This window comes from Narcine bancroftii, chromosome 12 (genome assembly GCF_036971445.1).
Source record: "Narcine bancroftii isolate sNarBan1 chromosome 12, sNarBan1.hap1, whole genome shotgun sequence".
In the NCBI taxonomy this organism is placed as follows: domain Eukaryota; kingdom Metazoa; phylum Chordata; class Chondrichthyes; order Torpediniformes; family Narcinidae; genus Narcine; species Narcine bancroftii.
Window position 1 is genome coordinate 5,238,717 of NC_091480.1, and position 25,104 is coordinate 5,263,820.

At 38.0% G+C, this 25,104-nt stretch overlaps 2 protein-coding genes across 5 annotated transcripts in view; one reads left to right on the forward strand and one right to left on the reverse strand.

The window, feature by feature from the left end:
- LOC138746838 (zinc finger protein GLIS2-like) overlaps positions 1 to 25,104 on the forward strand; it is a 274,859-nt gene that overhangs the window by 43,515 nt on the left and 206,240 nt on the right. The window lies entirely within an intron of this gene.
- srl (sarcalumenin) overlaps positions 1 to 25,104 on the reverse strand; it is an 87,197-nt gene that overhangs the window by 10,606 nt on the left and 51,487 nt on the right. The window contains exon 5 of one of the 2 annotated variants that reach the window (XM_069904650.1): positions 9,589 to 9,621. The exons of the other annotated variant lie outside the window; for it this stretch is intronic. Coding sequence (XP_069760751.1) covers positions 9,589 to 9,621 — 33 coding nt within the window. The remainder of the gene's footprint in view (positions 1 to 9,588; positions 9,622 to 25,104) is intronic. 2 annotated transcript variants of the gene reach the window in all.

Below are 25,104 nucleotides of genomic sequence, written 5' to 3' on the forward strand. Positions count from 1 at the left end.
TATTACTTAGAAGAAAGATCTCTGGACTTTTTGATATGTTGCTTTTTGTGATTTTATTTAATACCTGATTTAGATCTTCCCAAAACTTTTCCACTTTCTCACATGCCCAAATTGCATGTACTGTTGTTCCCGTTTCCTTCTTACAGCAAAAACATCTATCTGATACTGTTGGGTCCCATTTATTTAACTTTTGGGGTGTGGTGTATAGCCTGTGTAACCAATTATATTGTATCATGCATAACCTCGTGTTTATTGTATTTCTCATAGTTCCGGAGCATAGCTTTTCCCATGTTTCATTCTTTATCTTTATGTTTAGATCTTGTTCCCACTTTTGTTTGGGTTTACAGTTTATTTCATCGTTCTCTTTCTCTTGCAGTTTGAAGTACATATTTGTAATTAATCTTTTAATTATCATTGTGTCTGTAATCACATATTCAAAACTGCTTCCTTCTGGTAACCTCAGCCTGCTTCCCAATTTGTCCTTCAAGTAGACTTTCAGTTGGTGGTATGCAAACATTGTACCGTGAGTTATACCATATTTGTACTTCATTTGTTCAAAAGATAATAAATTATTTCCCAGAAAACAATTTTCTATTCTTTTGATCCCTTTTCTCTCCCATTCTCTAAAGGAAAGGTATCTATTGTGAAACGGATTAGTTGATTTTGCGTCAATATCAGTTTTGGTAGTTGGTAATTTGTTTTTTTCCGTTCTACGTGAATCTTCTTCCAAATGTTGAGCAGATGGTGCAGTACTGGTGAATTCCTATGTTGCACCAGCTTTTCATCCCACTTACATAGTATATGTTCAGGTACCTTCTCCCCTATTTTACCTAGCTCTAATCTGGTCCAATCTGGTTTTTCCCTTGTTTGATAAAAATCTGATAGGTATCTTAATTGTGCTGCTCTATAATAATTCTTAAAGTTTGGTAGCTGTAAGCCCCCTTGGTTGTACCATTCCATTAATTTATCTAGCGCTATCTTCGGTTTCCCCCCCTTTCCATATGAATTTCCTTATTATTTTCTTTAGCTCATTGAAGAATCTCTCTGTTAAGTGAATTGGTAATGATCGAAATAGGTATTGTATCCTTGGGAAGATATTCATTTTAATGAAATTTACCCTTCTTATCAGTGTTAGTGGTAAATCTTTCCAATGTTCTAAGTCATCTTGTAATTTTTTCATTAATGGCTGATAATTTAATTTGTATAGATGGCCAAGATTATTATCTAGTTGAATACCTAGGTATCGGATTTGCTTGTGTTTGCCATTTAAATGGTGATTCTTTCTTAAACTTGTGAAACCCGCATTATTCATTGGCATCGCTTCACTTTTATTTGCGTTGATCTTGTACCCCAATACTTCTCCGTATTCCTTCAATTTCTTATGTAATTCTTTTATTCATAATTCTGGTTCTGTTAAATATACTATGATGTCATCTGCAAATAGACTGATTTTATATTCCTTGTCTTTTATTTTTATCCCTCTTATTTTATTTTCTGTTCTTATCAGTTCTGCCAAGGGTTCTATAACTAACACGAACAGTGAGGGCGATAGTGGGCATCCCTGCCTAGTTGACCTGCTTAATTTAAATTGGTTCGATATATATCCATTTACTGTCACCTTCGCCAATGGTCCCTTATATAATGCTTTAATCCAATTTATATATTTCTCTGGTAGGTTGAACCTCTGTAGTACTTTGAATAAATAATTCCATTCTACTCTGTCAAAGGCTTTCTCTGTGTCTAAGGCAACCGCCACTGTTGGCGTCTTGTTTCCTTGTACTGCATAGATTAAGTTAATGAACTTACAGATATTGTCTGTTGTTTCTTAATAAATCCAGTTTGATCTCGTTTTACTATTTTTGGTACATAGTCGGCCAATCTGTTTGCTAATAGTTTAGCTATTATCTTATAATCTGAATTGAGTAGAGATATTGGTCTAGACGATGCTGGTGTTAGTGGATCTTTCCCCTTCTTTGGTATTACTGTAGTTATTGCTTTTTTGCATGAATCTGGCATGTTTTGTATTTCTTCAGTCTGGTTCATTACTTCCAGGAGAGGAGGAATTAATAAGTCTTTAAATGTTTTATAGAATTCTACTGGGAGTCCGTCCTCTCCCGGCGTTTTATTGTTCGGTAGTTTTTTTTAATATATCCTGTACTTCCTCTATTTCAAATGATTTTATCAATTTGTTTTGCTCCTCTTCTTGCAATTTCGGTAGTTCAATTTTAGCTCAAAACTCATCTATTTTGTCTTCTTTCCCTTTGTTCTCAGTTCAATATAAATGCTCGTAGAATTCCTTGAAGTTTTCATTGATCTCCGTTGGGTTATATGTAATTTGTTTGTCCTTTTTCCTTGATGCCAATACCGTTCTTTTAGTTTGTTCTGTTTTAAGCTGCCAAGCTAGTATTTTGTTCATTTTTTCTCCTAGCTCATAATACTTCTGCTTTGTTTTCATATGTTCTTCTCCACCTTGTACGTTTGTAGTGTTTCGTATTTTATTTTTTTGTCCGCCAATTCTCTTCCTTTTGTTGATCTTCTCTTTTTGCTAATTCTTTTTCTGTACTTGCTATTTCCCTTTCCAGTTGTTCTATTTCCCAATTGTAGTCCTTCTTCATTTTAGTTACATAACTTATTATCTTCCCTCTGATGAAAGCTTTCATTGCATCCCATAGTATAAATTATCTTTCACTGATTCCTTATTTATTTCAAAGTACATTTTAATTTGGCGCTCAATGAATTCTCTAAAATCCTGTCTTTTAAGTAGCATGGAGTTTAATCTCCATCTATACATTCTCGGTGGGATGTCCTCCAGCTTTATTGTTAATAACAGGGGTGAGTGATCTGATAACAATCTAGCTTTATATTCCATTTTTCTAACTCTCCCTTGGATGTGGGCTGACAACAGGAACAAGTCAATCCTTGAGTATGTTTTATGTCTACTCAAATAATATGAGTATTCCTTCTCCTTTGAGTGTTGTCTCCTCCATATATCCAAAAGTTGCATTTCCTGTATCGATTTAACCATAAATTTGGTTACTTTGTTCTTTCTGCTACTCTTTTTTCCAGTTTTATCCATGTTTGAGTCCAAATTAAGGTTAAAGTCCCCTCCTATCAGTATAGTCCCCTGTGTATCTACAATCTTCAAAAAGATATCTTGGATAAATTTTTGATCCTCTTCATTAGGTGCATATACATTGAGCAAATTCTGAATATATATGACACTTTATCATTACATATCTCCCTGCTGAATCTATTATTTCCTCCTCTATTTTGATTGGTACATTTTTATTGATTAATATAGCTACTCCTCTGACTTTTGAATTATATGACGCTGCCGTTACGTGCCCTACCCAATCTCTCCTTAATTTCTTGTGTTCCACTTCAGTTAGATGTGCTTCCTGCATGAACGCTATATCAATTTTTTCTTTCTTCAGTTAATTTAACAGCCTCTTCCTTTAGATTTGGTTATGTATTCTGTTAATATTTATAGTCATATAGTTCAACATGGCCATTTCATACTTTATTTACATCTCATTTCCGCTTCCTCATCACCACCTTTCCCCCTTATCCATTTCTGGTTTTTTTGAATGCACATAAGGACAACACTTCTAAATCATAAAATATTTCCACTATTCCCACATCGAAAATTCCAATATTTCAGTCTTTAAGCATCACTCTAAATCTATCTTTTCTCTTTGTCTTGGCTTCGCGGATGAAGATTTATGGAGGGGTATGTGTTAAACCATGTCTAAGGTCTCTGAAATTTCCCTGCTTATTTTTCTTGGCAACCTGAAATGCATCAGATCTGAACTGGGAAAATTAACCACTTTAAGATCTACTAGCTTTTGTGGAAGCTCCAAACTATCAATATTTAGACCATCCAGGATCTCAACAAATTCTCTTGGTCCATCTCTGGTAACTTATCTTGTTCTCAATCTCTTGGTCTGCATTTTTGGAGACAAACTGTCTATAGACATCTTTTATAAAACCACTGACTCCCACAGTTACCTTGACTACACCTTTTTCTGCCCTGACTCGTGTAAAGATTCTACTCCTTTCCTCTGTCTCAATTACATCTGCGCTCAGGATGAGACTTTCCATTCCAGGACACTGAGATGCCTGCTTTTTCAGAAAATGTGGCTTCCCCTCTACTGCCATTAAATAATTCCTTAGCCACACCTTCTATATTTCCTGGACATCTGTCCTGCCCCCCCACCCCCCACCCCAGATGTAATAAGGACAAGGTTCTGTTGCCTTTCTTCTGAGGTGTTAAACTGATGCCTTTTTACTCTTTGTAAATAAAACCCTGGTACTTTTGAAGAATACAGGGACTTTTCCCCTCTATTGTTGCCAATACACATCCCATAACCACCAAAAGCAAATTAGCTGGTCATTTTCAGAGTTTTACCTAATAATCAACTGCTGAATGTCTCTATGTTTTAAAGAAAATGTGTAATAAATGGCCAGCACATTTTAGGGATCTCCTAAGGATATGGAAGTTAAGATAAAAATAGATTATTTATCTTAATTGTGATTGAACTGTTTAAGACATCACTAAACATTTCAAGGTGACCCATAAATTCATGGGTTGATTATATACATCAGTTGTCTAAGGAATATCAATCATATTTTTGGTGTTTGATTGATAGCTGATTCTGTGTTTTTGGGTAAAACAGAATTCTGTAGAAACTGTGGTTGAAGTAAAAACACACAATGTTGGGGAGACTCAGCAGGTCAAACTGTACTTTATGGAGCAAAGGCAGAGATAATAACTGACATTTTGGGCTTGAGCCTTCATCATTTTGAATTAGTTGATTGGGTTATTGGGTTGTAATAATTCAAGTGACCAGTTGGATAGATATAAATGTTGATAGATCGAAATATATAGTGCAAAGGATCACACTATTTGGTTCAATCTACTGAACAATTTAAATAAATTGGAAGTTCTAACTATGAGAATAACATTCCCCAAGTACAGAAAAGTGGTCAAAATAACCTAAAGAGGTAAGAGAGTACCAAGAAATCAAACAGAAATCCTGAAACAAGGATATCAATGACAGAAGCAGAGAGGAGAGACTAAAACAGAGAAAGTGAGGAATTGGAACAGAGAATAGAGACAGAAAAGGTTAGTGCAGCATTTCCCAAACTGGGTTCCGTGGAAGAAATGGGTAGAAAAACTGTTTTACTTTAAATTACTTTTTCCCTGTGTTTAAATTTCTGTGTTTCTGCAAAGGCAGTAAACAGTTGCCTCAGGCCTAACAAAACAAAAAGGCGTCTTGAGGCCTGATGTCAGAAGCACAGACTTCAGCACAGATGTCAGGCCTCAAGACGCCATTTTCAACCAATGAGAATCAGATTTCTTTTGGCGTGAGGCTGGCCACATTTAAAAAAAATTAAACTGAAAGATATTCCACGTGTGCAGTACAATGGGAATGGCTTTTGCTGGCTCTCTGTGGTTTTTGTGTTCCCCCTCCCTCCCTCTCGCTTACCTGCTCACTCGCTCCCCCCAGTCACTGACTCACTCCCTCCCCCTCGCTCACTTGCTCCCTTCTTCTCGCTGAGATTGGTGTGGGAACAGATGATAGAGTCAGTGTGGGTGCTGGAATGGTGTTGATCAGGACCGGGACCTGCGTCGATAGAGGCACCAGCGGCTAAAGTATGTTTGCAGTCGGGGTCACTGGTGGAGGCGATGGTGGATCCAGCACCTGGTTGGCAGGGATGGGGGTTAGCGGTGGAGGTTTTGGAAGCTGAGCCAGAGGCCAGAATGAAAACCCATGTCGGAGCTCCACCTGAGGGCAGCTGGTGCCAAGGTGGATATCTGCATCAGAGGTGTTGGGAGATCTGGCCTGTGGGAGGCTGGGAACAAGTTGTAAACCCACTTCTGGCGGGTCGGTGATGGCAGGCATTTGGGGTCTGGGAGATTGGTGATATTTGTATTTGCAATTTGATTAATATTCAGTTGAAACAAAATAATCAAATTCTGAAGAAATGATATTTTGCAAGCACTGCCTTTTATTGCTTACTGTTTAAGAATAATAATTTAATTTAAATTAGACTCAACCACGCTTGAACTGGAAGTTGACACCATTCTACTTCTGGTTCGTAACTACAGGGTTCCACAATTTCCAAATGCTTCCCAAAAGGGTTCCATGAACTAAAAAATTTGGGAAGGCCTGGGTTAGTGGAACATAAAAGTTTTTTTTTAAAAAGACAGTCCTGGAAACATTCAGCAGATTCAACAGCATCAGTGAAAAGAGAAATAAACCGACAATATTTATTCTGCTTTCTTTCCAAGAATGTTGCCTGATCTCTTGAATGTTTCTAGTGTTTAACTCTTTAGTTCATATTTCTAGCAGATACATGATTTTATTTCCATTTGAAATGAGTAAATGGACCATAGAATAGAGCGGCTAGAATAGAACACTAAGAAATTAAAATGTCAAGAAAGAGGATGTGTCTGCAAGAAAAGTAGGAGATAAATAAATGCTGTCTAAGATGGAGAATGGCAAGTGTGATCAGTGAGATGTGATGGACAACATTGATTTGTGATCAATGACATCTGTGAACCATCAATGCCTGTATTCTTCCTATTTCAAATGAGAAATAACTTGCAATTTTATAGTGTCATTTATGCCTTTAAGATGTTCAAGATCTTTTTTGTGCCTAAGAAATATTTCTGGTATATTTTCATGGTTGTAATATAGGGCGAGACAATCAATTGAAGAATATCAAAAAGGCCGAGGAAGATAATTGTGTTGCATGACATTCATCATCACATATTTCCTTTTTTGCGAAGAGTGTATTAGAAAATTGGAAGAATGATTATCAATTTAAAGATAACATCAGTAATAGCTTCTCCAATTGCCATTAACCTCCTCCCCTGTTTCCTCTCTTTCTCTATCCTGTCTCCTCTCTTTCCCTATCCTGTCTCCTTTCTTTCCCTATCCTGTCTCCTCTCTTTCCCTATCACTGCCTCCTCTCTTTCCCTATCACTGTCTCCCCTCTTTCCCTATCCCTGTCTCCTCTCTTTCCCTCCCCTGTCTTCTCTCTCTTTCTCTCCCGTCTTCTCGCTTTACCTCCCCTGTCTCCTCTCTATCCCTCCCCTGTCTCCTCTCTTTCCCTCCCCTGTCTCCTCTCTTTCCCTCCCCTGTCTTCTCTCTCTTTCCCTCCCGTCTTCTCTCTTTCCCTCCCCTGTCTCCTCTCTATCCCTCCCCTGTCTCCTCTCTTTCCCTCCCCTGTCTCCTCTCTTTCCCTCCCCTGTCTCCTCTCTTTCCCTCCCCTGTCTCCTCTCTTTCCCTAACACTGTCTCCTCTCTTTCCCTATCCCTGTCTCCTCTCTTTCCCTATCCCTGTCTCCTCTCTTTCTCTCCCCTATCTTCTCTCTTTCCCTATCCTGTCTCTTCTCTTTCCCTATCCCTCTCTCCTCTCTTTCCCTCCTGTCTCCTCTCTTTCCATCCCGACTCCTCTCTTTCCCTCCCCTGTCTTCTCTCTTTCCCTACCCTGTCTTCTCTCTTTCCCCTATCGTCTCCTCTTTCCCTATCCTGTCTCCTCTCTTTCCCTATCTTGACTTCTCTCTTTCCCTATCCTGTCTCCTCTTTCCCTATCCTGCCTCCTCTCTTTCCCTCCCCTGTCTCCACTCTTTCCCTCCCGTCTCCTCTCTTTCCATCCCGTCTCCTCTCTTTCCCTCCCCTGTCTTCTCTCTTCCCCTATCATCTCCTCTCTTTCCCTATCTTGTCTTCTCTTTCCCTATCCTGCCTCCTCTCTTTCCCTATCCTGTCTCCTCTCTTTCCCTATCCTGTCTCCTCTCTTTCCCTCCTCTGCTTCCTCTCTTTTCCTCATCTGTCTCCTCTCTTTCCCTATCCCTGCCTCCTCTCCTCCAGCTCCCCATCCATTCCCTTTTTTCTCCTACAGAGAGCTACACTTCTAAGCCTCTGTCCTCTTCCCCCTATCAATTTTCAGCTTTTATTTTCTCTTCTACTCTCCCACAATTGGCAATGAAGGAAAAACTTCAGAAGTAGTGAATGACCATGATGTTGAATCAATCCATCTCAGTTAACTGGAGAAGATTACAGGAAATTGTTACCTCTTCCTTGTTAGCTTGTGTTCCTCACCCTTCCCTTTCCTCCCTCCTCTCCTTCACCCCACACCCCACCTTTTTATTCAAGCGTATACCTGATTCCTGACAAAGGACTCAGGCTTGAAACGTTGGTTACATTTTACTTCCTATGGATGCTATGACCTATTGAGTTTATCGAGCACTTTCGTATATTGCACTCAACCCCAGCATCTTGTTTAAGGAATGTGGATGGATTTGTTTCTATGATCTTTGTTATGTCTATTGTGATTAAACAATCCCTCATCCTTGGAAAGTTTAATCTCTCAAGCTTTTAAGAATAATGCACTCTCAGAGACCCATGCCCTTGACTGCAACCTATTGGAGAACATATTGACCAGTTTCTTGCTGATGCACATAGTCTGATTCCAGGCTATAAGGCCAAAGCATGGAACTGTTTCACCCAAATGAATGATTTGGAAACGGAGACTGTTCTAAAGTGACAGACAACTTGTATATGGCAATTTAGGGAAAATTAGTGAAGGTAACTTCACAGTGCTGCATCCAATCAGCAGCTGTAATGAGCATCTGTAAAAGGGCATTGAATCAACTTCATATAATCTGAATTTGGATTTGAGTTTGTACACGGTGTTCTTCTTGCTTCCTACAAAGAAATGACAGAACATCCAATCACAGAGCTTCATCCATTGACCTAGCTTTAAGTGAAATTTTGCTTTCCGTGACTCCGTTGCATTGTTACCTGTTTCACTTTTCTCACCTTGTGTCAGTATGAAATGCCACAGGGCAAGTACAGCATGGGTTAAATCTAGGGTAAAACTCCCTCTGTGCTTTACAGCATTGCCTCTTAGAAAAGTATAACTTAAATTAGTTACAGAATAAAACTCCCTCTACACTTCCCAACAATACAATCCCCTGCAACCACACTTCAGGACCCCCAGTTGGGTTCGTAGCCTTATCCTGAGTGTTACGATTATTTTTTTAGCCACCGCCACCTCTCCTGTCCTAACATAGGTTATTTGTTACTTTGTCATGCAGCAGTAGTACAATTCCATTTTATAATTTGCAGCCCCACTGTGGCATAACACAATCCTCTGCCTTTGTTTTACAAATTAAATATTTTATATTCAGGATCAATCATTTCCATAAAGCTTACAAAATGGCTTATTTAATCTCCGCTTATTAATTTGGTTTTGGCAGTTAACTGGACTTGTTCAGCATTCTTAGATTTCAAACAAATTCTTCCACACTGTTCAACTATTGGTCAAAACATCAAAGCACACTATCCTACGTACTTTGTAGAGACTTATTAGCATGATGGTCAGTGAACCTAACAGACAGACAAACACAGAGTCGCCTGGAGATGTGACAGTTCAAGCCTGATTGCAGAAACCATTGACTGCCAAAGGTTTAAGTGGCAGTTCTCCAAGCAAGCTGCACATTTGCTCAATTGCCTTTAATTCTGTTACAATGGGAAGGTTGGGCTTGACCATGCAAGAGGCAGATAATGTTACCAACCTTGAAATGAGGTCATGGAGCGTCCTGGATAGGCTGTTAGACGGGAGGGGAAGAAAAAGGCAGAGTGAGTGGAGTAAAGCAAAGGGAAAGAAACAAATCAGTGAAGAAAGAAAGAAAAAAGGGAGGGAGAAATGGTGATGACAAAATGTTAAACAAATACATGGAAAGTGGAAACTTCTGTGACATTAAACACTTTATTCCTCCCTACTACAAGTATCTATGCATTGTAATCTCTAAAGTTTGAATCGATTTTTCATTGAAGAAGTTGTGGGTTGGAATCAGACAGGTGGTAGATAAGACAAAACTAGCAGCAAACTATAGTTCATACTTTCTGACAGCGATTAGGGAGGCCATTCATGTAAGCTCGTTCTCCCACTTACTTTCCCTCTGTACTCTCCCACATTCCATCAATTCTCCCAGGCTCTACCATGTACCTGTTCACAAGGCACAATTTAGTTTCACAATTTGCCTACTAAGCACAAGTCATTGGGATGCAGAGGGAAACCAGAACATTTGGAGAAAACCCACATGATTAGAGGAAGAAAATCCAAGCTTCACAGAGATACCACCAGAGGTCAGTTTTATTTTGTACCCAGATCATTGACATTAAGGCAGCAGATCTACTAGGTTGTGTCACAGCCACCAATTTAGCCATGGCATTGTATGGCTGAGGGGAATACAGGTGACCTTTGAGTTTCTCCCCCACCCTACCACACAACCTACACCTCCAATAGAACTTCTCTCCTGAGATAGCAAGTTGGGCAAGCTAAGATTTAGGAAGTGACTTTGGAGGGTTTTAAGTTTAGCAAAGTTGTTCAAAGGTCAGAAAATGTTATGGGCTGGTTTATGGGAGATTGTCGCCAGCCTAGCATGGCCTGGATTGTCTTGTTCCAATGACATTAAGTTTTATAAAAACCTTGTACATTTTCATTTGATGTCCCTCTTGGCTGCTCAAAAGACCAGATTAAATTGGATCCAAGGGATTGGTGCTGGATATTGGCAGATTAGTCACCTGGATACATTTAAATTACTGAAGTAGAATCAGATAGCTCCTATGAGTTGATTCTAGATGGGTCTACTGTCAATGTACTTGTAAGGTGAAAGCAAACATGTAATAATTTTTTCTTGGACACCCCTGGATTTCTACAAATGTTCATTATTTGTTGTTGAATAACTGGACCTGATAGAGTCCAAAATGGCATTCAGAGTAGGAGTTACTTTATTTGTCATTTTCATACTTCAAAGCATAAAAACAAAACTGCTCAATCAAAATGGCAAACCACAATCCAACCAAAATAAGAAAACCTGCTAGAGGAACTCGATGAGTAGCAGTGTTGGAGGGGCAGGTTTTGGCTTAAAACCTGCATCAGGTCTGAGAATGGAGAGAGAAGATTGACAATATAAAGAAAATGGGGAGAGGAGGACAGGGGTTGATAGATGGCAGGTGGAACAAAGAGGCTGAGAAATGATGGACGGTAAGAGCCAGATGGAGGAAGGGTAGCCCTTCACGATCCACCTATCACTTACTGGTCCCTGGTTCATTCTTCTCTCCCCACTACTCCTCAGTATATCAACAATCTTCCCCCTTTATTGTCAATCGTGATGCAAGATCTTGACCCAAAATGTTGGCAATTCATTTGATCCCACAGATGTTGCTCAAGCCACTGAGTTCCTCTTTCATTTGCATTTTGATCCAGATTCCAGTATCTACAGTATTTTATATTAGCTGAAGTAAACCTGGTGACCAACCTGTTGGGAGGGATATTTACGATAGAGTTAGTTCTTTTAATGTGTTATTGTGCCAAGCCATAAATGGAACTAGAGTCCTAATTTATAGGGGGTGTTTCTGCAATTATGCAAGGTATGTTTTGCTGATTCTTGATTATGCAACTGTAGAAGACATGAGCAAAATGCATGCAATTTTCTAAAGCTACACAATTACCAGAAACAACGAGGTCTAGCATTCAAGATAGGAATAATGCCATGAAATCCCCCTGCTCACCTCAGTATCTTGTAATATCTTTGTGTACCAGCAAAATTCTTGTGTTCAGTGTGTACTCATATCAACATTTACATTGTTAATGGCATGCAAACATTTAAAATTTATAGTGGCAACATTCCAATTTAAACTATTTCCTTTCTTAAAAGCGTTGGGGTCCAGGGCAATAGATTTCTCTCTCTCTCTCTCAAAATTCACTGAGCTATTTTTTTTATCCTCAATTGTCAGATGTTTTTCTAGTTTTTTGGAGTCTTTTTTTTATTTCTAGCCAAGAAAGGATGCCACTGACAAATGTATCAAATATGACAGTAAAATATATTGGTTTATAGCAGGTTTAATATTTTTTGGACAAAATCAGTGGTTGTATTCAAAGTTTTGCCTGCCCTGGAGTGTTTGTTGAATTTGTATATCCCTAGATTAAGGTCATACTCTTGTTGGGTCCTATTTCCTGAGAGCATGCCATTCCAAATTCTCATGTCAAGGAATAGTCATTTCCAACAAAATTCATTGTAAGAGAGCAAAAAGTGGAATTGCCTCTTTCTCATGGTAATAACAGTCAGTGATTCTTCCTGGAGATTTAACTCATGAATTCACCAATACCAATCATTTGGGACTTCATCATTTCCAATCTTCAGTTTGATTTTGAAAGCTTTTAACTGGACAGTTAAAATAACAACTTGGTTCACATTGCAATTGTTTGTTTCAGAGGCAAAAGGTGATGAACAAAGGGTTTAAGAAATGTTTGGGTTGAGAATTAGTAAGAATTTGTGCAAATGTTCTTCCATCGTAGTTTTATTGGATTGCTGTATTATTAATCAGAGTACTGATTATCAGAACACATCTCTTGACTGCAAACATTGAGTCAGATTATTCTTGGACCTCCTCCCAGATCTAATCTGAAAATAAACAAGTTCATTGTTAATACTTTTATCTGTAAAAACCAGAACACACTGTTATAGTTGGAACTGAACTTTTGCTGTAGAAAATAAAGTTGTCTTTATGGCCATTTTCAATTCAACTTCAGTAGAAAGCAGCAATGTTATACAAGAGGATTAACAAACATCACCTACAACAGCTGGAAAAGGCAATAAAAGGAAAGTGCAGAAAGTAAAAGATAAATCATATTTTCATGTGATGACACTTAATCAAAGCTAGAATATGGAACTATAAGGCTGAGCAAAAATGGAGAGGGAATGAAAAGAGAAAGGATATAGGTGAGCTGCTGCTCTCCTAAGCTGTGGACTCGGTGGATAGCACTCTCAACTGAGCCTATTTAATGCCTCACTTCTGAGACTTGAGGAAAAAAATCATGGCTGACCCAACAGTTCAGTACATGGGAAGCACTACTATTGATATTTCCATCTTTTGGATGAGACATTAAATCATTATTGAGGGCAAGACCCAACTGACTACCCAAATCATTTCTGATGGCCATTTACTGTGAAACAGGTTTTATTTAAACCACACCTATCTAGAGATTGATTTTTAGTCATGAACCTCAAGGTACAAATTTGAGTCAGTGCCAGGACTCAAAACTATTCCATCAACCCCATTCCATTACTTATGCAAGTTACTCTCTGTTACATGCCAAACAACTCTCCTCCAATTCTTCTCCCACCCACCTCCACACCAGGGGTAGATTGCAGCAATCAATGAATGTTCCAGCACATTTTTTGGGATGTGGGAGGAACCCAGTGAGACTGCTAGACTACAGGCAGTACTCCCATAATGTCCTTTTTAAATTAATGCAATATTTCCACAAAAAGGAAAAATAGTTCCAATATTCACCACTGCCTGGAAACTTTAAAATTTAAATGAAAAATTTGCTCTTTGTTTTTTTAAACAATCAGAACTATATAAAACTTAGATGTAAGAGGGAGTGTTTACAGGTACAATATTTAGTTTAAATGAAACAAAAAATGTGTAACTTAAAGTGAACTTGGCTTCACATTTTTATTATAATTTATGAAACCAAATTACTAAAAGAAAATGTCATCCTTCTCTGCTCCTAATGGTCAACACAAAATTTGTTCAGTTTTTTTTGTGTGGGTTCTGGTTAACCATCTGGTCACAAAGAAACTTCCATAACCTTTGACCATTTTCAATTCAAGCTACTGAAAAAAATTAAACTGCAGAATTTAAATTTACCTAATGTGTTAGAAACATAATCTCCCACAAACCTTGATGCTGTAAGCTTACAAATGAATTTGCTGAACTCAGTTCAGCTAGATTGCATATTGGCACATCATAAAACACCAAATAATATTTTCTAAATGGACATTGTTCAGAAATCAGAGGCGGAGATTTCCTAAAGGTTAACTTGTAGGTAGAGTCAATGGTAAGAAAGGCAAATGAAATCTACCATTGATTTCCAAAGGGATAGGATATAAAAGCAGAGATGTAATATAAAAGGTAAAGATTTCATTATTGTCACATGACACTTAATAAGGCATTAGTCAGACTGCATTTGGAGTGTTATGATCAGCTTTGGGCTACTTCTCTCAGGAAAAGTATGTTGGCATCAGTGAGGGTCCAGAGGAGGTTCATTAGAACAAAACCTGGAAATAAGGAGTTATTGTATGAGGAGTGTTTGGTGGTCCGGGGTCTGTATTCACTGGAGTTTACAAGAATGAGGAGGGATCTTATTGAAACTGATCAAATACAGAAAGGCCTAAACAGAGTCGATTTGGAGAAGATGTTTCCAATGGTAGGGGAGCCTGGGACCAGAGGCCACAGTCTCAAAAATGTCCCTTTACAACAGAGATGGAGGAATTTCTTAACCCAGAGGAGGGTGAATCTATGGAATTCATTGTCGCAGATGGCTATAGAGACCAACCCATTGGGTATGTTTATAACAGAGGTAAATAGGCTCTTGATTAGGAGGTGAATCAAGGGTTATGGGGAAAAGGCAAGAGAATGGGGTTGAAAAGAATAGTAAATCAGCCATTTCGAAAAGCCAATACTGACTCAATGGACCGAATGGCTTAATTCCATTCCTGTGTCTTATGGTTTAAAAATAAACAGAACTGCTTCTGAAGTTCATCTAACTAAAACCAAGTAAGCTTATCCCAGCAGGGATCAGTACATTTCTTTCAAGTGGACCAGTAGGATTATCTTTCTATCCAAAGCTTGTGACGGGCTCTAGATCAAGCCAGGAATAAATATTTGGCCGTCCAGATGTTGTGCATCTCTGCATTAAAGATCTCATCATGTCATTTTCAAGCAAAGTAATTCTGCCCAGTAACGTAGCCAATATTTATCACACCACCTAAACAGGTCATTATCACATTTCTGTTTAAAGGGCCACTGTGTCTTAAATGATGGCCTTGTTTTCTATATTGTAAAAATGACTACATTTTTAAAAAATTGGATGTAAAACATTTTGGCAAAAAAACCTAAAAGATATATCTAATTGTATGAAAGGCAAACTTTGAAAGAAAATGATGCAATGGCAACTGATAAAGGAACCAAAATCAGCTGGACAGTGGCAGGAAGAAAGGAGAAAAGGACCAGAAACTAAGTGGGACCAAGGATGGGCAAAAGCAATGGTTCAGCACAGACTAGAAGGGCCAAAGGGGCCTGTTTCTGTGGTGTAGTGTTGTCTGGTTCTATTAATGATCATTTCTTCAATTCCTTGGTAGTGGATTGAATAAAGGAAGGGGAGGAATCAGCATACAGGAGGGAGATTGAATACTTGGCTGAATGGTGCACCAACAACAACTTTGCATTCAATGTCACCAAAACTAAGGAGCTGATTGTTGACTTCAGGAAAGGAAAGCCGGAGGAGTACGATCCAATGATCATTGGGGGAATCGAGGAGGTGGAGAGGGTGAGCACATTTAGGTTATTTAGGAGGATCTTTCCTGGACCCAACACACCATTGGTATCATGAAGAAAGCACATCAGCACCTCGAATTCATCAGGAGTTTGTGGAGGTTTGCTATGACACCATAAACCCTGGTAAATCTTTACAGAGGTGTGGTGGAAAGTGTGCTGACTGGCTACATCCCGGTCTGGAATGGGAACACCAATACCCCTGAGCATAAAGCCCTCCAAAAGGTAGTGGACATAGCCCAGGACATCACAGGCAAAACTCTCCCCACTATCAAGATCATCTACAGGGAACGCTGCCATTGGAGGGCAGCAGCAATCATCAAAGATCTACATCTCACTTCTTGTTCTTATTGCTGCCATCAGGAAAGAGGTATATTTGCCACAAGACCCGCACCACCAGGTTCATGAACAGCTGCTACCCCTTCACCATCAGACTCCTCAAAGACAGACTCAATCAGGGACTCATTTAAGGACTCTTACTTGTGCACTTTATTGATTTTATTTTGTTCTCTCCGTATTGCACAGTCAGTTTGTTTACTTTCGTTGTCTGTTTACATTTATTTGTTTACGCTGTATATAGAATATTTTTTGCACTGCCAATTAGTGGTAATTCTGCCGTGCCCACAGGAAAAAGGAATCTCAGCGTTCGCAGTTTTCAATTAAACCTTTGCCATCAGGAATGGATCTTATAATTTGCTTCACAGTTGTTTCATCAAATGACTTTTTTCATATCTACCTATTTTGTTCTGTACACTATAAAGAACTTGCTTGTGCACAAGTTTACATTTACTGATGAAAATTTTACCCCGAATATTCCTTTGTGACTTTTGTTATTTTTGCTTATGATTCATTGGCAGAAAAAATTGCAAAGTGTTAACATTCTGAATGTATCCAGATTATAGTTGGAAATTTTTAGTTGTCTCTTTATTCCTGTTCCAGGTTTGACTTAATTTCTCAACTAAGCAGTCTTGGTCAATCCAGCCTTACGCTGTTGCTTGTCAGGTACATGGAAGTGATAGCAATTGATTTGTCTCCAGTTGTGCCTGCCTTCCATCTAATGCAATTACTATAAATGACAGGAAAAACAAACCCATAATTCATACTTTACACCTGGTCAAAAGTTTCTGTTGAATATTATATCATGAGTGATGCTATCAAAAGAGTAAAATATTCCACCTGTGCATTATTTTAGAATTTCTTCCATAGCTTTTCAAATGCGATGTTGAAATAATACTGCATTACCTGCATTTCCCTGGCTATAATAACTGTAGATGTTAGAATGGCACAGCTTGCCAGTTTAAAGGGTACATTTTGCCAATCACATGCCCAAGAAGTTGTTAACCATCTGTAAGTATACACTGTTAATTTGCAATGCTGTCCCATTCACTGATCAGATATATACTAGATTTAGCATAGAAATTAAAAACAATAGGTGCAGAAATTGAACCAATTTTAAAAGATGCTATTCATGTCGTCACTAGGATATATGCCTGGCCCACAGGAAAAGGAATCTCAGGATTGTTTGTGACATAATGTATGTACTCTGACAATATATCTGATCTTTGAACTTTGTGTTACAACCTATTCTGCCCACGATGAGATCCACCTCTTTCTTGTGCTGAAATGCCTTAATTGTAAATACACCCTTACTAAACCACTCCCTCTGATAAGAATGCATATTCTCAAACTCTGTAAAGTAATTCTTCATAAATTCCTTACTTGATTATTCAGTGATTATCTTAGGTCTACTTATCCTACAATTGGATTTCTTTTCCTTCACTCCATCATTTTAAAATCCTCTCTTTGGTTGCCCATCAATAGTTTTGTTCTATTCAGATGGATATACAGTGGAACCCTGTTATGACACAATAGTTGGGGTCACATCGCAAAAAAAAGTAGATCGCACAAAATCGAGGTTCATAAAATACAGCGGTTTCAAAAGAATCAAAAACACACGTACAATACCTGTACTTTCAATCATCTTTTATTTCTTACAATCATCATTTTATTTCTTAAAAAAGAAATGGTGTGTTCATTGCTTGAACACAGCTTGTGACCGGCTGCAAGCGAAATCCAAAATTCCTCTGAGCTGAAGGATTTTTATGTGCTCCACATCCTGGGTCTTCACCCAACTTAGGCTAGCTCCAGGGAACTCAATGACTTCAGACAATTTTGGGGGTGGGGGTGGATGCTCCTCATTATTATCCTCCTGTGGTTCGGGATCTGGTGCTATAGTAACGTTATAGACGATCTCAGATTCCGTCTGGTGCTCCTATGTTGGGCAATCGTCATTGACAGAATATCACTGGTGTAAATCTTCTTTGCTAATTCCACACAGCGTCTCTGCTTCGCCCACCTCTTCATTTGTGAAGCCATAGAATTCTTGCTCATCATCATTATCATCTTCCTTGGTGGATTTTCATGTTGAAAAGGCTGGACCCAGACTTTTCTCCCAGCATTTTTCCACCCATGAGGAGCTGACGCTGTCCAGCCGTTCCCACCTAAGTAGCAAACTTCCTGAAGTTTCAGATAGTCTTCCAGCATTGTTTTTTTTTTTTTTTTCCACACCATAAATCACAATAGCCATGATATACACTTTTTCTTTTCCACACATTTACAGTGACTTTTTCTTCCTCCCCCCTCCCTCCTCCCAAGCCACCCCCCCACCCCCCCCCTCTCATCCATTTTAGGTATACAATCTAGGTTGCATTAATTCAGTTAGACAATGTTGTCATTCAACAGAAATACACCAGAAATTCTACTGAGTCCATTCTTTTCTTTTCTTCTCCTTCCATCAACTTAGGTAATGTTTGTTCCCGGTAGGTTTTCGCTATTGTATTTAATGTAAGGCTCCCATACTTGTTCGAATATTTCAATATTATTTCTTAAACTATATGTTATTTTTTCTAATGGAATACATTTATTCATTTCTATATACCATTGTTGTATTTTCAAATTATCTTCCAATTTACAGGTTGACATAATACATTTTTTTGCTACGGCTAGGGCTATCTTGACAAATCTTTTTTGTGCATCTTCCAAGTCAATTCCAAATTCTTTATTTTTTATGTTACTTAGGAGAAAGATCTCTGGATTCTTTGGTATATTGTTTTCTGTTATTTTATTTAATATCTGATTGAGATCATCCCAAAATTTTTCTACTCTCTCACATGTCCAGATTGCATGAATTGTTGTTCCCCTTTCTTTTTTACATCGAAAACATCTATCAGATACTGTTGGGTCCCATTTATTTAACTTTTGCGGTGTAATGTTTAGTCTGTGTAACCAATTATATTGTATCATACGCAGCCTCGTATTTATTGTATTTCTCATCGTTCCAGAGCATAACTTCTCCCATGTTTCCTTTTTTATCTTTATATTTAAATCTTGTTCCCATTTTTGTTTAGTTTTACCATTTGTTTCCTCATTCTCCTTTTCTTGCAGTTTAATATACATATTTTTTATAAATCTTTTGATTAACATTGTATCTGTAATCACATATTCAAGGTTACTTCCCTCTGGTAAACTCAAGTTGTTTCCTAATTTATCTTTCAAGTAGGATCTCAGTTGGTAATATGCCAGCGCTGTATCTCCAGTTATATTGTACTTATCTCTCATTTGTTCAAAGGATAAGAATCTACTTCCTGAAAAACAATTTTCTATTCTTTTAATCCCTTTTTTTTCCCATTTTCTAAAGGCAAGGTTGTCTATTGTAAAAGGGAGTAGCTTATTTTGCGTCAATATTAGTTTTGGTATTTGGTAATTTATTTTATTTCTTTCTACATGAATCTTCTTCCATATATTGAGGAGATGGTGTAATACTGGAGAAGTTCTATGTTGTACCAATTTTTCGTCCCATTTATATAATATGTGTTCAGGTATCTTTTCCCCTATTTTATCTAATTCTAGTCTCGTCCAGTCTGGTTTTTCCCTTGTTTGATAAAAATCTGATAGGTACCTTAATTGTGCGGCTCTATAATAATTTTTGAAGTTTGGCAATTGTAAGCCTCCTTGTTTATACCATTCTGTTAATTTATCTAGTGCTATCCTCGGTTTCCCCCCTCTCCATAAAAATCTCCTTATTATTTTCTTTAACTCTTTGAAGAATTTTTCTGTCAGTTGTATTGGCAATGCCTGAAATAAGTATAGTATCCTTGGAAAAATGTTCATTTTAATACAGTTTATCCTTCCTATCAGTGTTAGTGGTAGCTCTTTCCAATGCTCTAAATCGTCCTGTAATTTTTTCATTAGTGGATTGTAATTGAGTTTATATAATTGGCCTAGATTTTTGTTTATTTGCACACCTAGGTATCTTATTGCCTGCGTTTGCCATCTGAATGGGGATTCCTCCTTAAATTTTGAGAAATCCGCGTTATTCATAGGCATTGCTTCACTTTTATTTACGTTTATCTTGTATCCCGACACTTCTCCATATTCCTTCAATTTCTTATATAGTTCTTTTATTGATAGTTCTGGTTCTGTTAAGTACACTATCACATCATCCGCAAACAGACTGATTTTATATTCCCTGTCTTTTATTTTTATTCCTTTTATATTATTATCTCTTCTTATCGATTCTGCTAGTGGTTCTATAGCTAGCGCAAACAATAATGGTGATAGTGGGCATCCCTGCCGCGTTGACCTGCTTAAGTTAAATTGCTTTGATACATGTCCATTTACTGTCACTTTCGCTAACGGTCCCTTATATAATGCTTTAATCCAATTAATATACTTCTCCGGTAAACTGAATTTTTGCAATACTTTGAACAAGTAATTCCATTCTACTCTGTCGAAGGCCTTCTCTGCGTCTAAAGCAACTGCTACTGCCGGTGCTTTATTTCCTTCTACTGCATGAATTAAGTTAATAAATTTACAAATATTGTCTGTTGTGCGTCTTTTTTTGATAAATCCAGTTTGGTCTAAATTTACCATTTTCGGTACCTGTTCTGCTAATCTGTTCGCTAATAGTTTAGCTATTATCTTATAATCTGTGTTTAGCAGAGATATTGGTCTATATGACGCTGGTGAGAGTGGATCTTTCCCTTGTTTTAGTATCACTGTAATTATTGCTGTTTTACATGAATCTGGTAAGTTTTGTGTCTCATCAATCTGGTTGATTACATCCAGGAGGGGCGGTATTATTAGGTCTTTAAATGTTTTGTAGAATTCTATTGGGAGTCCATCCTCTCCTGGTGTCTTATTATTTGGTAAATTTTTTATTATCTCTTGTATTTCTACTGTTCCAAATGGTTCTGTTAATTTATTTTGTTCCTCTATTTGTAGTTTTGGTAGTTCAATTTTAGTCAAAAATTCATCTATTTTCCCTTCTTTCCCTTCGTTTTCGGTTCGGTATAATTGTTCATAGAATTCTCTGAAGTTTTCCTTAATTTCTTTTGGATTATATGTAATTTGTTTGTCTTTTTTCCTTGTTGCCAATACCATTTTCTTAGTTTGCTCTGTCTTAAGCTGCCATGCTAAGATTTTGTGTGTTTTTTCACCTAGTTCATAATATTTCTGTTTTGTCTTCATTATATTCTTCTCCACCTTATATGTTTGTAATGTTTCATATTTTATTTTTTTATCCGCCAATTCTCTTCTTTTGGTTGTATCTTCCTTTATTGCTAATTTTTTTTCTATGTTTATTATTTCCCTTTCCAACTGCTCTGTTTCCTGGTTATAGTCCTTCTTCATCTTGGTTGCATAACTTATTATTTGCCCTCTAATGAATGCTTTCATTGCGTCCCATAGTATAAACTTATCTTCCACTGATTCCGTATTTACTTCAAAGTACATTTTTAATTGTTTTTCAATAAATTCTCTAAAATCCTGTCTTTTAAGTAGCATGGGGTTTAATCTCCATCTATACATTCTTGGAGGGATGTCCTCTAGCTCTATTGCCAATAACAGGGGTGAGTGGTCCGATAATAGTCTAGCTTTATATTCCGTTTTCCTAACTCTCCCTTGAATGTGGGCTGATAACAGGAATAGGTCTATCCTTGAGTATGTTTTATGTCTAGTCGAGTAGTATGAGTATTCCTTTTCTTTTGGGTTTTGTTTCCTCCATATGTCCACAAGTTTCATTTCTTGCATTGATTTAATTATAAATTTGGTTACTTTGTTCTTCCTGTTAATTTTTTTCCCCGTTTTATCCATATTTGGATCCAAATTCAGATTGAAATCCCCTCCTATTAGTATGTTCCCTTGTGTATTAGCTCCCTTCAAAAAGATATCTTGCATAAACTTTTGATCTTCTTCGTTAGGTGAATATATATTAAGTAGATTCCAAAGCTCTGAATATATCTGACATTTTATCATAACATATCTCCCTGCTGGATCTATTATTTCCTCTTCTATTTTAAATGGCACATTTTTGCTAATTAATATAGCCACTCCTCTTGCTTTTGAATTATACGATGCTGCTGTTACATGTCCTACCCAATCTCTCTTTAATTTCTTGTGCTCCAATTCAGTTAAGTGTGTTTCTTGGACAAATGCTATATCTATTTTTTCCTTTTTCAGTAAATTTAGTAGTTTCTTCCTTTTAATTTGGTTATGTATTCCATTAATATTTAGAGTCATATAGTTCAGCGTAGCCATTTTATATTTTGTTTATCTTCTCTTTCCGTTTTTCCATCATTACCTTTCCTCCTTTTCCATTTCTGTTTTCTTATTTTCAACTCTTTACCAGACAACATTCCTACAACATCCAACATTTTCCTTATTCTCCTATTTCTATCTTCTTTATCCCCAATCTCCCCTTCCCCTCCTGAGTTGCCCTTTATCCCTTGTCGGACAACCACATCTCCCCTCTCCATTTGGATTTGCGAATCCACTCGCAAGCGTCAACTGATTTTGCAGTGACCGCTCTTTTCCCCCACCCAGCCCCCCCCAGAAAAGATTTCGCTTTTTATATGTCGCAAAGGTCACTCTTTTAATTCCCTCCTTATTCTCTCTATTCCATTACCTTCTCTTATTAATTCTTGTCTATACTCTCTATGTTTTCCTCTAATTACAGATACTTTCACATATGCCCATTGTCTCTATTCACTCTTATACCTCTTTACCCGCATACATATCAATCGTGGTCATTTTTACCCTCCTTACCCTTCTTCATCCCTCAGTCTATTTTTGTCTTTACCCACATACATATCAATCGTGATAATTTTTGCTCTCATTACCCGTCTTCATCCCTCAGTCTATTTTTGTAATTGTTCTGCAAATTTTCGTGCTTCTTCTGGATCCGAGAATAGTCTGTTTTGTTGTCCTGGAATAAATATTTTCAATACCGCAGGATGCTTCAGTGTAAATTTATATCCTTTCTTCCATAAAATCGCTTTTGCTGTATTGAACTCTTTTCTCTTCTTTAGGAGTTCAAAGCTTATATCTGGATAAATGAAGATTTTTTGCCCTTTATACTCCAGTGGTTTGTTGCCCTCTCTTACTTTTTCCATTGTCTTCTCCAGTACCTTTTCTCTTGTAGTATATCTTAGGAATTTTACTACAATAGATCTTGGTTTTTGTTGTGGTTGTGGTTTAGGGGCCAATGCTCTATGTGCCCTTTCTATTTCCATTTCTTGCTGTAGTTCTGGACATCCTAGGGCCTTAGGGATCCATTCTTTTATAAACTCCCTCATATTCTTGCCTTCTTCATCTTCCTTAAGGCCCACTATCTTTATGTTATTTCTTCTGTTATAATTTTCCATTTTATCTATTTTTTGGGCTAGTAATTCTTGTGTCTCTTTAGTTTTTTTATTAGATTCCTCCAATTTCTTTTTTAAGTCTTCTACCTCCATTTCTGCTGCTATTGCCCGTTCTTCCATCTTGTCCATTTTTTTCCCCATTTCTGTTAAGGTCATATCCATTTTATTTATTTTCTCTTCTGTGTTGTTTATTCTTCTTCTTAAATCATTGAATTCCTGTGTTTGCCATTCTTTAAATGACTCCATGTATCCTCTAACAAGAGCAAGTATATCCTTTACCTTGCCTTTCCCTTTATCTATTTCACTGTACTCTTCCTCTTCTTCTTCCTCTGGGTTGACCATCTGTTGTTTCTTTGCTGCCCTTTCCTCCTCTTCTTTCTTGTTTCCATTGTCTTCTGTGGTCTCTTCTTGCTGCAGGTGTTCTGCAGCTGTCGTTGCCGGCTGTGGAGATCGACTCCCCAGCTGGTCCCCCCTCCCGTCGGTGTGTTTTTTTGCATGCGCGGTTGCGCACTTTTACTCGGCTCTGTGAGCCATTGTTGTAGTTCTTTTTCTACCGACCTGAGGTAGTGGGGCCCTCTCTCCACAGCGGGCCTCTTCGGACAGGTAAGGCCTTCACCTTTTTCCTCCGTTGTCTTCTCTTCCTCTCTTCTTTCCGTTGATTTTGATTTTTCTCCTTTTGTCTCCATCTTCTTTCCACCTTTATACTCACTTTTCTTTAACTTGTATTTCTGTGCCTTTGTATTTTCTCTTGTTTTTCCCGACTTTTCTGGAGAGGGCTGGAGTTCACCGTCCGGCCACTACTCCATCACGTGACTCCTCCAGTCTTCCAGCATTGTTGATTCATCAACAATTCTACAAATTAATTCACGCCTGTAAATCTCCTTCAACATGGAGATGATCCGGGAGGAGTCACGTGATGGAGTAGTGGCCGGACGGTGAACTCCAGCCCTCTCCAGAAAAGTCGGGAAAAACAAAGGAAAATACAAAGGCACAGAAATAAAAGTTACAGAAAAGTGAGTATAAAGGTGGAAAGAAGATGGCGACAAAAAAAGAAAAATCGAAAGCAACGGCAAGAAGAGAGGAAGAGAAGACAAAGGAGGAAAAAGGTGAAGGCCTTACCTGCCCGAAGAGGCCCGCTGCGGAGAGAGAAACCCGCTCCCTCAGGTCGGTAAATAATGGACTACAAAAATGGCTCGCTGAGCCGAGTAAAAGTGCGCAACCGCGCATGCGTGATGCGCATGAAAAAAAACACACCAGCGGGAGGGGGGACCAGCTGGGGAGTCGATCTCCACAGCAGGCAACGACAGCTGCAGAACACCTGCAGCAAGAAGAGACCACAGAAGACAATAGAAACAAGAAAGAAGAGAAGGAAAGGGCACCAAAGAAACAACAGATGGTCAACCCAGAGGAAGAAGAAGAGGAAGAGGAAGAGTACAGGGAAATAGAAGAAGAAAAGAAAGGCAAGGTAAAGGATATACTTGCTCTTATTAAAGGATACATGGAGTCATTTAAAGAATGGCAAACACAGGAATTTAAGGATTTAAGAAAAAGAATAAACAACACAGAAGAGAAAATAAATAAAATGGAGATGACCTTAACAGAAATGGGAAAGAAAATGGACAAGATGGAAGAGCGGGCAGTAGCAGCAGAAATGGAGGTAGAAGACTTAAAAAAGAAATTGGAGAAATCTAATAAAAAAACTAAAGAGACACAAGAACTACTAGCTCAAAAAATAGATACAATGGAAAACCATAACAGAAGAAATAACATAAAGATAGTGGGCCTTAAGGAAGATGAAGAAGGCAAGAATATGAGGGAGTTTATAAAAGAGTGGATCCCTAAGACCCTAGGATGTCCAGAACTACAGCAAGAAATGGAAATAGAAAGGGCACATAGAGTATTGGCCTCTAAACCACAACCACAACAAAAACCAAGATCTATTGTAGTAAAATTTCTAAGATATACTACAAGAGAAAAGGTACT